The sequence below is a fragment of the Takifugu rubripes genome, chromosome 3 (assembly GCF_901000725.2).
Source record: "Takifugu rubripes chromosome 3, fTakRub1.2, whole genome shotgun sequence".
Classification (NCBI taxonomy): domain Eukaryota; kingdom Metazoa; phylum Chordata; class Actinopteri; order Tetraodontiformes; family Tetraodontidae; genus Takifugu; species Takifugu rubripes.
Window position 1 is genome coordinate 13,902,445 of NC_042287.1, and position 11,224 is coordinate 13,913,668.

An 11,224-nucleotide genomic window follows, 5' to 3' on the forward strand; every position below is an offset into this window, starting at 1 on the left:
TTGTTTGGGTTGCGCCGATGAACCTTCATGACTGTTTTTGAACACCCGAGCAGCGGGTTGACTGTGTTTACGGAACCGCCGTGGAGCGAAGAGCCCAGAGGAGAACCCGTCGGCTAAGACGTCCAGGCCCGACCAGGCTAACGACGAACCCATCCCGGAGCCAGCGCAGGCGGGGGAGAGAGAGCCGTATCGATGAGCCATGGGTTTCCGCAAAAAGAACAAGAGCCCACCGGTGCTGAGCCACGAGTTCGTGATCCAGAATCACGCCGACATGGTGTCATGTTTGGCCATGGTTATCCTCCTGGGCCTGATGTTCGAGGTACTGTGATCAGACAGGAGAGGCGCGTAAACAGCGTTAGCCGACTGGTGTTAGCCGCTGCTATCATTAGCTGACATGACAGCGGTTCTCCTGCGTTCGGGTGATGGCGTGTGAGGCCTCCTTCCCTGCCCGTGTGTCTGACTGGTCGCCAGAGAAGATGGCGAGGCGGCCCGTTGGTACCGGGTGGCTTTAGCGGCTGGCTAACCCTCCTCCTCCATAGCGCACCGACGTGTGGCCCGCAGCAGCCGCAGCCTCACGCTGCTGCGGAGCTGCTCAGCAGCGGCTTGTTGAGGGAGATCGGAGATGAATGTAGCTGCGTTTGAATGGAACCCACACTAACCTGTCCCCACCCAAACCCAAGCACCACGAGGAAATGTCCACCTTTACTGTATGAGTCCATTCTCCTCATTTCAGCCCGAGAAGACCCAGTCAGCATTTAGATTTAAAGAAATTGGAGCTTAGTGATTCTCCACACCAACCCCTGAGGGATGCCGCAGACTCTCATCAGTCCTTTTGCCATAAACGAGACTCGATTTGAGTCCGCGTGGCAAATTTGTGGACATTAAAACGATATATATCAGGATATGTGTATTTACGTGTAAAGTCCTTTGTCTCCTCATCCCACTAAACGTCCCAGACTGTCTGTCGGTGAAGAGATCCCCTTCGGCGTATTCATTTTGATCCTTTGTGTCCAAGGTCACAGCGAAGTTTGCCATCATGTTCATCACCGTCCAGTACAACGTAACGCAAGTTCACGGTGAGCCGCTATCTTTAGCTCCTCTTCTCTCCCGACCGACACCCTTCTGTCGCTTTCGTTGACCCTTTTCGCCATGTTTTTCCTGGCAGATGAGAAGATCGAGTCGGCGAATCTTTACGAGTACGGGCCCAAAGATGTGGCCACTGTGTTTTTCTACCTGCTCATTGGAGTCATCCTTCATGCCTTGATACAGGAGTATATTCTGGATGTGAGTATCTCATTAAAACAAACCATTTAAAACTATCAAATTCCATTTTGGTGGCCTAGACACAGTGAGGCGTCGGCTGCGGTGGGCATCGGCACAACCGATGTAAAGAACGTTCACCCCGTTGTGACGTTTCCGAATTAAGTTGAAGGCGAAAGTGGCGGCGCCTCGTCTGACCTCCTGGTTTTGGTTAAATTGCAGAAAATGAACCGGAGGCTGCACCTGTCGAAGACCAAGCACAGCAAGTTCAACGAGTCCGGACAGCTGGCCGTGTTCTACCTGTTCTCCTTCATCTGGGGCTGCAGCATCCTCACAGCGGTATGTGGGCGGAGGGTGTCGGGCCGCTCACGTGCACGACTTTGACTCACTCTCGTGCTGTTCCCCCCCCCCCCCCCCCCCCATACAGGAGGACTTTGCAACAAATCCCACTTTCCTGTGGGAGGATTACCCTCACACTCGTATGGTGTAAGTCCTCCTTTATCTTTTTCTCTGTGTCTGGAAGAAAAGTTGCAACTCTCGTTCCAGCACAACTTGTCCTCTGTCCAGATTCCAGGTCAAGTTCTTCTACATTTGCCAAATTGCCTACTGGCTCCACGCCCTGCCCGAGCTGTACTTCCAGAAAGTACGAAAGGTGAGGAGGGGGAAAGGTGGTCTGGGTCAGCAGAGGCCAAACCAGAGTTCACCGAGGAAGCGTAAAAGCAAAAGAATTTAATTAATTTATTTTTTTAAAGAAAAACAGCGCAAAATATCTCTCTCAATGCAGAAATGAAGGCGGCGCCTTTGCTGTAAATGTTTCTCAGATAATCAGATTTTTTGGAAGCACAGCCTGTCAACGGATGCGATCCGTCTCCCGAAGACTCATTTTTTGGCAGCATCGTGATCATTTTGTCATTGTTCCTCTTATTTCACCGCTGAGGTGTTTCCGTGGGAGCAAATCGGTAGTTCTGTGTTGTGCTGTTTTGCAGGAGGACATCCCCCGTCAGCTCTACTACATTTGCCTTTATGTTGTCCACATCACTGGTGCCTACGTACTAAAGTAGGTGAAATGTTCTTTGCCTGTCTTTGTCCCTAAAAAGAGTTCTCCGGCTTTATTGATCTGGCTGAGATGGGAGTGTTAAATCTCCCGGGTTTTGTCCTGATGGGCTCCTTTATCGCTTCCTCTCTCTCCGTCCAATCACGTTTAGCCTCCACCGGCTGGGCCTGGTCCTGTTGGTCCCTCACTACCTGGTGGAGCTCCTGTTCCACGCATCCCGCCTCTTCTACTTCAGCGACGAGAACAAGCAGAAGGGGTATCGATTCTGGCCGGTTTTTGTACCCTGGGGGTTGTTTTTTGTCGTCCTCTCCCTGAGCGGTTCTGCCGTCTCCCCTCTCATCCGTGCAGCTTCACTCTGTGGGCCCTGCTCTTCGTCATCGCCCGCCTCCTCACCCTCACGCTCTCCGTCTTGACGTTCAGCTTCGGGCTGCCCCGTATAGAAAATCAGGGCTTTTCTCTGGCCGAGGGCAACTTCAACGTGCTCACTGTGAGGTCAGCCTGAGTCGGCGGGACAGAAGGTGCGTTTAATGGCTGCTCGTAGAATATTAATGGTTAAACTGTGTCTTCCTCTCAGGATGACCTGCTTGGCGGCCATCTGCCTGACACAGGCCTGGATGATGTGGAAATTCATCAACTTTCAGTTGAAAAAGTGGAGGGAGCACAGTCAGAACCAGGCTACAAAGAAGAAAACAGTCAGTCCAAAGAACAAGCCCCACAAAAGGGATCCCACGAGGGGTGAGTGTCTGCTAACCTCTTCCTCGACCTGAGTCTGAGGAGATCTTTAAGTGAAACGACTCTGCTTTGACTCGGCAGGAGGCGCCACCAACGGGGTGGTCAGGTCGGAAGACAGAACTTCACCCAGAGCGAGGAAAGCCAAGGCTTCGTAAGCCTGGAGGGCGTGAGGGCCGTGTGGGACGGGGGGGGGGCAGGCTGAGGGAGGTCTGCCTCACATCACAGCTTCACACAGCTTCAGATTTTGTCTCACTTCTTTCCAAACAGACCCAGAAGCCCGACACCAGAGTCCCCTTTCTGGTTCAATCCTGTCCAACAGAGGAGTTTATTGTAAATTAGGGTCCTGTTCACAGGGGACACTGGCTGGTTCTGATGCTTTAACCGGATAAATTTAGCTCTTCAAAGTGTCCTTTTACGTGTAATTCACCGATCCCTCACTAGCCACTTTACCCCAATTGGAATCTGTCGGCATCCCGGTAGCTTTAAAAAAAAAAAGAAGCTAGTTTTGACTTCAGGGTCTCATTTGACCTTTTTGCCCTCTTGTCTCCTGTACGTGGCGGCTGGTTTCTCTGGAATTGTGCTTTGGTCTCAGAGGGACCCTTAAATGACATCTACTGCCACCATCTGACAATATCTGCCGTTGAAATCCAGCGCGTTGCAGGATTGAGGCGTGTTTTCGTCTGCTCGCTCCACCCCCGCACCCCAGGGCAGGTGACCCCGCCCAGGGCAGGTGACCTGTTGGCGGGAGGGGGGGGGCTGCACCCTGTGACGCCGCCAGTTGAATCGCATGATCGGGAAGCGAGGACCCGCTTCCGTGGCTGCATTTCCCGTCTTTTGTATGTTAACGTCGATGCATGATGGTTTAAGGCTAAAGACTTTATACGGCTCCTTCCTGCCTGTGCTGTTGAGTTTGCGTCTCTCTCTCACACACACACACACACACACACCTGCACACACATGCGTTCAGTGGCCTTTCTACAACTGCTGCAAGAGGTTTGATTTATTTATTATTTCCACTTAAGATAGTTTGTATGCTTTGACTCGCTCCAACCAGCAGAGGCAGCGGTGCAAAGCAACAGCGTTTAGTTTAATTCAAATTAAAACAATCTTTCTTCAAGTGTCCTTATATCGTCAGTAGTCCGTATCACTCGGCTTGTGTTGCGTTCCATTTGCCTTGCGTTTTCAGGGGACTAGTTAATCACTACGAACACCGTCGGTTAGTGTACACCCCACGGTGTGGTGGGAGACATTTGTATGCCCGTGCACTTACTCTGTGTATGTGTGTGTGTGTGTGTGTGTGTGTGTGTGTGTGTGTGTGTGTGTGTGTGTGAGAGAGAGAGAGAATTATCTGATGATTGCGGAACTTGAAATCTGATAATCTGTTCAAGCTCCACAATCAGACCCAGTCTGTAAAGGTCGCTCTGGTCCGGCCCCAAAGGCCTCCTCCAGCTGTGGATGAGGTCTGTGTGTGTGTGTGTGTGTGTGTGTGTGTGTTTTCTAGGTTGCTAAATGCTTCTGTGTTGAATTGCGTCTGCCACAGGCGGCATGTTCGGTCCTCCTCGCTCGGCCTTTTCTATGATTCTGATATTGCCCCGGAGCGAGTTTGGATTCTTAGGAGCCGGGAGGAAATGAAGTTTCCATTCCTTCTTTCCTCCCGTCATCTGGACTTTGGGCGGCCTTTTTTAAAGCCTTTTCTTTGTGTGCGGCAGTGTCATAGGAGTGAAGGAGGAGCAGAGGACTTATTTACCACCCTGATACCCAAACTCAGCTGTAACGGGGGGGGGACGTAACCCTACACTGTACTGAAAACCTGTAAGATTTTTAAGCTATTTTTATAAGGCCGAAACTGTTGGGTTTCACTGTTGTTCCGTACACGTGTGACTATTTGTTTTTGCATCCATATTGTGTATAAGATGTTTTGGGTTTTTTTTATATATATATATATATATATATATATATATATATATATATATATATATATATATATATATATATATATATATATATATATATATATGGTGGTGTGGGTAAACTTTGTGGTATGAGTGTACAATTTCCAGCTGGTTCATTTTAATTCATGGCCTTATTAGGGGTAAAAAGAAACTGGCAGCGCCCCTCTGCAGACGTGCACTGCAGCGTGCACATCTGTAGGTTTCAGGATGGATAAAACACACACCGGCACCGTTATCTCACTCAGACTTTCGGGCCCTGGAAGGCGAGCCGCCCTCTGTTTCGGCCCCCTAGCTTTGAGTCACAATAGCCTGTATAATCCCACAGGAATGCACCTATTTTTTTTTTTTTTTTTTTTTCTTGCGTTGGAGCACCAGAACACTTCTCACTCGGGTTGTGTCCGCTCTGACTCCGCACTGTGCAGTTGAAGACCGCACGGATTCAGATGTTTGAGCGGCCTCTAGGTGGCAACAGCCAATAATGTTTTTGACCATGAGGTAAGAAGGGAAAAAAAAACCACAGCCTGCACGGCGGAGACGCGCGTTTATTGTGTTGGAGTCTCTCCATTCTGCATTGTTCTTGTTCTTTTCTTTATGTTGCTGCTTGTTTGGACATGTTGCGCTATCTTCAGTTCTCTGATGTGTTGTCTCTGTATTGCTCTGATGGTGTATATATATATATTTATGCAAATTCTCGTGTGTTCTGTTCATTCTTTGTCACCTTTTCCCCCTCGTTTGAATAAAGCTTTTATTCATTGAAACAGAGAGGCCGTTGAACGTTAAGAAACGGGGAAACCAGGTATCGACGCGCGGCCGCTAGGGGGCAGCAGCGCGCCTCGTGCCTGAGGGACGCACGGTCTGCGGGGGCATAGCTGCATATGGACCTGCATTAATAAATCACCAGGCAGACTGAGGAAGACAGCATTGTCTTACCGAACATGAGCTGCTGTAACGTTCTAGCAATCAAATCACACATGGCGGCTGTATCCCAACACAAGGGGATGCGTTTGGGTGCAGCTTTGACTGGTGGGGGTCACCGAAACAATTACATCTGCAGACGAGTGGGGGGGGGTGGGGGGGGACCAGACACCTGCGGCTGGCTGCTAATGTGTTGTGTTGTCTCCAAGTAATGGCTCTTTTCTGGCTGATCCGACAGCTTGATGGATCGGCGGGAACCGGAGAGGCAGGCCGGGGTCGAGGCAAGGACAGGGGTCTGCGCGTGCACGCTCTCCTCCACGTGCACCCCGATGTGTGCGTATTCCCCTGAGACAAACATATGTGACGCAAGCTAACCAGGAAGTGTCCCACCAAACCGATGCTTCCCCCGGCCAGCACCGTGCACGTGGGGGATGGCCCCGTGACCCGTTCCGAAGAGGATTGGAGGCCGTCCGAGGTGAAGCGTCGGTGGAAGGGTCTGAAACATCTGGACGGATCAGAGGCGCTGCAGTGAGAGGGAGAAAGGAATGGTGGAGGAAATGAGAGGACTATAAAGGGAGAGTAACGTTGAGCAGATTTACAGTAGAGCAGAGGAGGACTGGGGGGAGCGATTCCATTAAATTCTTATTCATACGGCGACGTCTCGGGGAAGAGAAGAGGAAGAAGAGCAATAAGAGATCGGAAAGGCCTCCGAGGCCTGAGCGTCACCCGCTCGCGTGTTTGGAAACTTGTTAATGACAAAACACTTGAAAGGGCATAAAACAAATTTAAATGGAAATCAGTCTTTCAAGTCAAGATTTGAATAATCACACAGGCACGTTCTGAGCTTCCCTGATAATTGAGTAATAGATGGCTCAACAAACCGGGGGGGGGGGGGGGGGGGTCGTCTGAAACAGAAATCCATAGAAACGGGTCAAAGCTCGCATTGTTTTTAGCCTCCTAGCACGTTAGCTCGCGGAATCCGTGGTACAGGGCAATTTTGGAAGCACGTGATTGAATTCCGCACAGGTGACCTCGTTAAGGTTCTGCCAACATCGCCGTCCCGTGACCCGGAGCTGTGAGCTCGTGTTGTATCGATTTTATATTTCATGGTGGTAGAAAGAAGCTAGCGGCTCAAAGAAACTATGCCAGATGGGGGGGTTCTAACCCCTCCAACAAATCACTGACCTTCGCACAAGCTCTGATCGCCACGGCTACGCCAAGTTTGCAACCCAAACGGGGGAAAAAAAATCCCATTTATTCCACAAAATTTCCATCATCTGAACTGAGACGTGAACGCCGCGGCTAAGGCTAGCGTGCGGCGTGTAGTCTTTCAGAGACGGTGAATGTTACAATAATAGCCTACAGTTTTAATTATTTTAAAACTGCAACCAGAAGCCACATGGATTACGGAGACACAATCCCCCGGAGTTCCATCCTGTCAGCGAGAGGACTGAAGGATTAGTGATTAACTTCAACAGCATCGTCTGAGCAGGTATTCTCCTGAGCTGCTGTTGTGTTGACAGAGAGTATATCAAAACTAAACCATAATCACAGCTTTGTAGTGATTTTAATCCAGAACAATATGCCTCGTGTTCATAAGATAAAACTCTCTCAGGAAACGCCGATGCGGTGCTTAGACTTCCCCTTTTTTCCTTCTTTTTCTTATTTTCTATTTGTGGTTGTGAAGCATAACAGCAAAACATGTTTTGATGAACTGGAGACAAAAACTTATCTTAGATCTGATTAAAAAGGTCTTTAATCTGGTTACAAATTACCTCTTCTGGTGGAAGGAAGGAACCCAACCCTCTCAAAACAGTTGAGTGGCTCTGGGGACAATGTCAAAGTCTGACAGTGGGGGTAAAGTTCCAGTTTAGAGCTCCTATAGGGCAGCATCGGAATTTTAGTTTCTTTCCGGCTGGATCAACGTCAGGATATTGGTATTATAACAGCAACATTATACTAAAGTGTCACTCTGCCCAGACTGATTAATGAGCCGTTAGCCGCTATGCTACGTTTGCGTTTGTGACACAACTGTCAGAGTGCGAAACAAATGAACCGATGTGAACTTCTTGACCCCGAGGAGCCAATAATTGTGCCCCGTGTCAGGAGAGGTTGAAACGTGACCCGGATTGGTTGTAAGCCCCACTGCCAAATGTAACTAAGAGGTCAGCGCTAAGGTCACCGTGTCCGAGGCTAGCACGAAGTGATCGACAGGCCGTAACGATGATACGCCGGCAAAAATGGGAATATTTTAGCGTGAGTAACGTGACTGACAGAATCCATCTCCTTTTCTGGTGAAATCGACAGCAGGATCTGGGCGGTGACACGTCGCAGATTAGCAATGAAGATGCTAGCGATGTTTCACAGCGTCTTATAAAGTCGGGAACACGTGCGGAATTGACAAAAGTTCATTTCTAAGGATCATAATTTTTTGCATTTCTGTATCCCTCGCCGGCTTTTATCACATTTTCTTCTCCTTTGCAGTTTTTTTAAAAAAGTTTTATATTACCCCTCACACACGAGAATAATTACTTTCCCTCCTCTTTCAACAGCTTCTCATCTTTCCATTCCCTCCTCTTCTTCTCCCCCAGCCTTACTTTCTGAGTCAGACTGAAGTGCTTCTCCATTATTTTCTCCCCCTGTGTTCCTCTGAGCTGTAACATTTCCTCTCCTCCTCCATCACCCTGACAACTCCACATTTCTTCCCCACTCCTCTTTTTAGAAGTTACTTTTCGCCCATTCTCTTTGGGCATCAGGCGCTGACATTTGTCATCTGTCATCACTTTAAGACGTCTCCAACTAGACTCCGTCCCGCGTTTTCCCTCGTTTCTATTCGTCCTCTCTGTCGTTGACATTTTTCGTGTGTTTGTTTGTGCTCCAGCCCGGGCTGGCGTGCCCACGGGGACACGTGTCGAGGCTATCCGTCGCCGTCTTATTAGCGCCGTCCCACTTTGCAGACGACTCCGTCCATATCCGCGCCTGCCAGCTCACATATGGACCCGCATATGGGCGTCATCCATAAGAGATAGGTGGCCCGGAGGAGCTCAGAGAGGGTTGAATTATTACAAAAACGCCACAGGAATTCAAGTGACATTTTAGCATGTGTGTGTGTGTGTTCCGTTCTTTATTTGAGCTGTAATCTGACTCTTTTTAGATCTTTGTCACCTAAATGGGCCAAGAATGAGAACATGCAGTGGTGTCGCTAGCACCAGAGTTTAATGATTAAATTATATGCTATAAGATTGATATTTTAGATAGAAATGTTAATAAATGCTAACATTTGTATTCAAGCTGAATGAAGCAACATGGCAGACTAGCGCCCTGAGGTCTCAAGTCAACATTTCTAAGAAAATCAGAGTTTTTAAGGAATTAAATACAACAAATGGCCTTTCTGTGTAGGAATTAGATTTTTTTCTTTCAATATTATCAAAAGAAGCCACCATTTACACAAAAATGGGTCAAAACTAAACGTATAAAGACATTCTACAAATAGAACGAGGTGGCAAAGACTGCAAGTATGCATATAAAGAGTTTGGACAAAAAGGAATCTACACATTTGAGACGCGCGTATTAAACGAGGATAAGACCTCCGTGTCCTGATGTGCTCTCAACTTCAGTCTCTTGGATTAGTGTCACGAGACAAACGTCTGGGTGTTGCGGAACAGACAGGTCGGTTGGTTTTACCAACATCCCGGATTTAGCTGGAACAGAGGCCGTGCCTCGTCTCTCCGCACCGGTATCGTCGCGGAGAACCGTCGGTAGGCAGCCAGACAGACAGCGCCTGTCCCCAACACCTCTCTCTACTCCCCTCGCCACCTCCTGCGATGGCGGAGTCCGCCTGTAGTCCACATCCGGGTGCGAGTAGGCGGCCGGAAACGCGGAGCTCGCCGCGAGAGAACTCGCCTACCCAGAACCCCACGCAAAAGCCTCAACTTACAGAACTGGCTTCTTGAGCTTCGGGAGTGTTTCCCATTTAAACAAACAGTGCCGAAGATGGCGGAGAGTTAACGGTGTAAAGAAGAAACTGGCGAACCGGCAGAGAGAAACGTTCACAAGGTAAGCTCCGGCCGGCCGGTCAACATTAGTCGGCTAATTTAAACAGACGTCTCCGGTCTGCCGTTTCGACGGAGGACGGAAATGTTGCACAGAGAGTTGCATTCCCAGCGGCGGTGAGGACAATATTGGCTTCGCTACGGTGCGGAGGGCACGTTGCACGCTCTTTAAATGCATGACAGCCAACATTATATTGCCGTGATGTACATGACGTGCGGCGCTTGCATGCTAAGCTTTTCTCCGCCGTCTGGTTTTGCAGATAGCAACTCGAAACGTTCGGCTCATTTGATCAACTTAACTCGGTCGCGCAAGCTGGCCGGTTTACGTGCAAGCTGGCGGATAACTTGTTTCCAACTACAAGTTTGCGATGGGTTGTATGGGCTGTGCGTCCGCACGCGGGCTCGTAAACACGCACAAAAACGCGCGCACGGGCGATAGTTCGCTAGTTTCTGCCCGTTTTTAGCCTCTTTCCGCCGCCTCGACAGCGCCGGGGAAGTGGCACCGAAACGCTTGTCGATCAAATGGATGCAGACGTGCTCGTCAGTGTCACCACGGAACGAGCCATGAAGTCACGGGTGGTTTTTATGGCTTCCAACATGCGATGGGGGGGGGGGGGGGGGGGGGCGACCGTCGGCCAGCCTGCCCAGGTCTCGGCTGCTGGGAGGGAAAGTGCACCGACCCACCGGTGTCTCACTATTCTGCACGTCGGTGCACCGAACGCTGCGTGCATGTGTGCGCTCCCGTTTGAGTTAGAAATACCCCCCCCCCTCTCCCCCTCCCACTTCTGTCATTGGCTCCATCCTCGGTCTCACTGTACATCTGCAGGGGGCAGCAGCGTGGCCCTGTGCACGCACGCCGTCCTGCACCCATCAAGGTCCACATCCTTATCTATGCAAGGGTCAATTTGTGCGTGTGCGCGCGCGCGCGCGCGTGCGGGCGGCCACGCAGGCGTCGGCGCGTCCTTGAGTGTGACAGCGGAGCCCTACCTGCCGGCGCTGATAAGGCCGACTCCTCTCCGACTCCTCTCCATTGTGTGTAAACAGTGGTTGAATGGAAGCGAATGCAGATGTTTGTTGTGTGACTGGATGAGCAGGTGAAGGATGAGCAGGTTGAGTTCCAGGCGGTTGGAATTTGAATTCCCACCTCCACCCTTCTTCTTTAAACAGCTAATTGACACCTTTTAGCCGGCAGGGCCGGCGCTGATCTCTTCATTTGTCTCATATGGCCCAAATAATTAGCATTTTTAGACGTAAATGGC

General features: G+C 49.9%; 2 protein-coding genes across 2 annotated transcripts in view; both read left to right on the plus strand.

Moving 5' to 3' along the window:
- The first annotated feature begins 162 nt into the window (after positions 1-162).
- Positions 163-3,541, plus strand: LOC101067090 (translocating chain-associated membrane protein 1-like 1). Its single transcript, XM_003963427.3, has 11 exons — positions 163-319; positions 1,016-1,076; positions 1,166-1,284; positions 1,483-1,599; positions 1,688-1,746; positions 1,828-1,912; positions 2,247-2,317; positions 2,466-2,570; positions 2,663-2,806; positions 2,889-3,049; positions 3,128-3,541. The coding sequence occupies exons 1-11, from the start codon at positions 200-202 to the stop codon at positions 3,199-3,201; spliced, it is 1,116 nt and encodes a 371-aa protein (XP_003963476.1). The 5' UTR covers positions 163-199; the 3' UTR covers positions 3,202-3,541.
- Positions 3,542-9,824: 6,283 nt separating this feature from the next.
- LOC101068454 (nuclear receptor coactivator 3) overlaps positions 9,825-11,224 on the plus strand; it is a 32,360-nt gene continuing 30,960 nt past the window's right edge. Inside the window, exon 1 of the mRNA XM_011602610.2 lies at positions 9,825-9,969. The gene's annotated coding sequence lies outside the window, so the exon portion shown is untranslated. The remainder of the gene's footprint in view (positions 9,970-11,224) is intronic.

Coding starts and splice junctions, on each gene's coding strand:
- LOC101067090 (XM_003963427.3), top strand. CDS start 200: ATGGGTTTCCGCAAAAAGAACAAGAGCCCACCGGTGCTGAGCCACGAG. Junction 1,747..1,827: donor TACCCTCACACTCGTATGGT/GTAAGTCCTCCT, acceptor TCCTCTGTCCAG/ATTCCAGGTCAAGTTCTTCT. Junction 1,913..2,246: donor ACTTCCAGAAAGTACGAAAG/GTGAGGAGGGGG, acceptor GCTGTTTTGCAG/GAGGACATCCCCCGTCAGCT.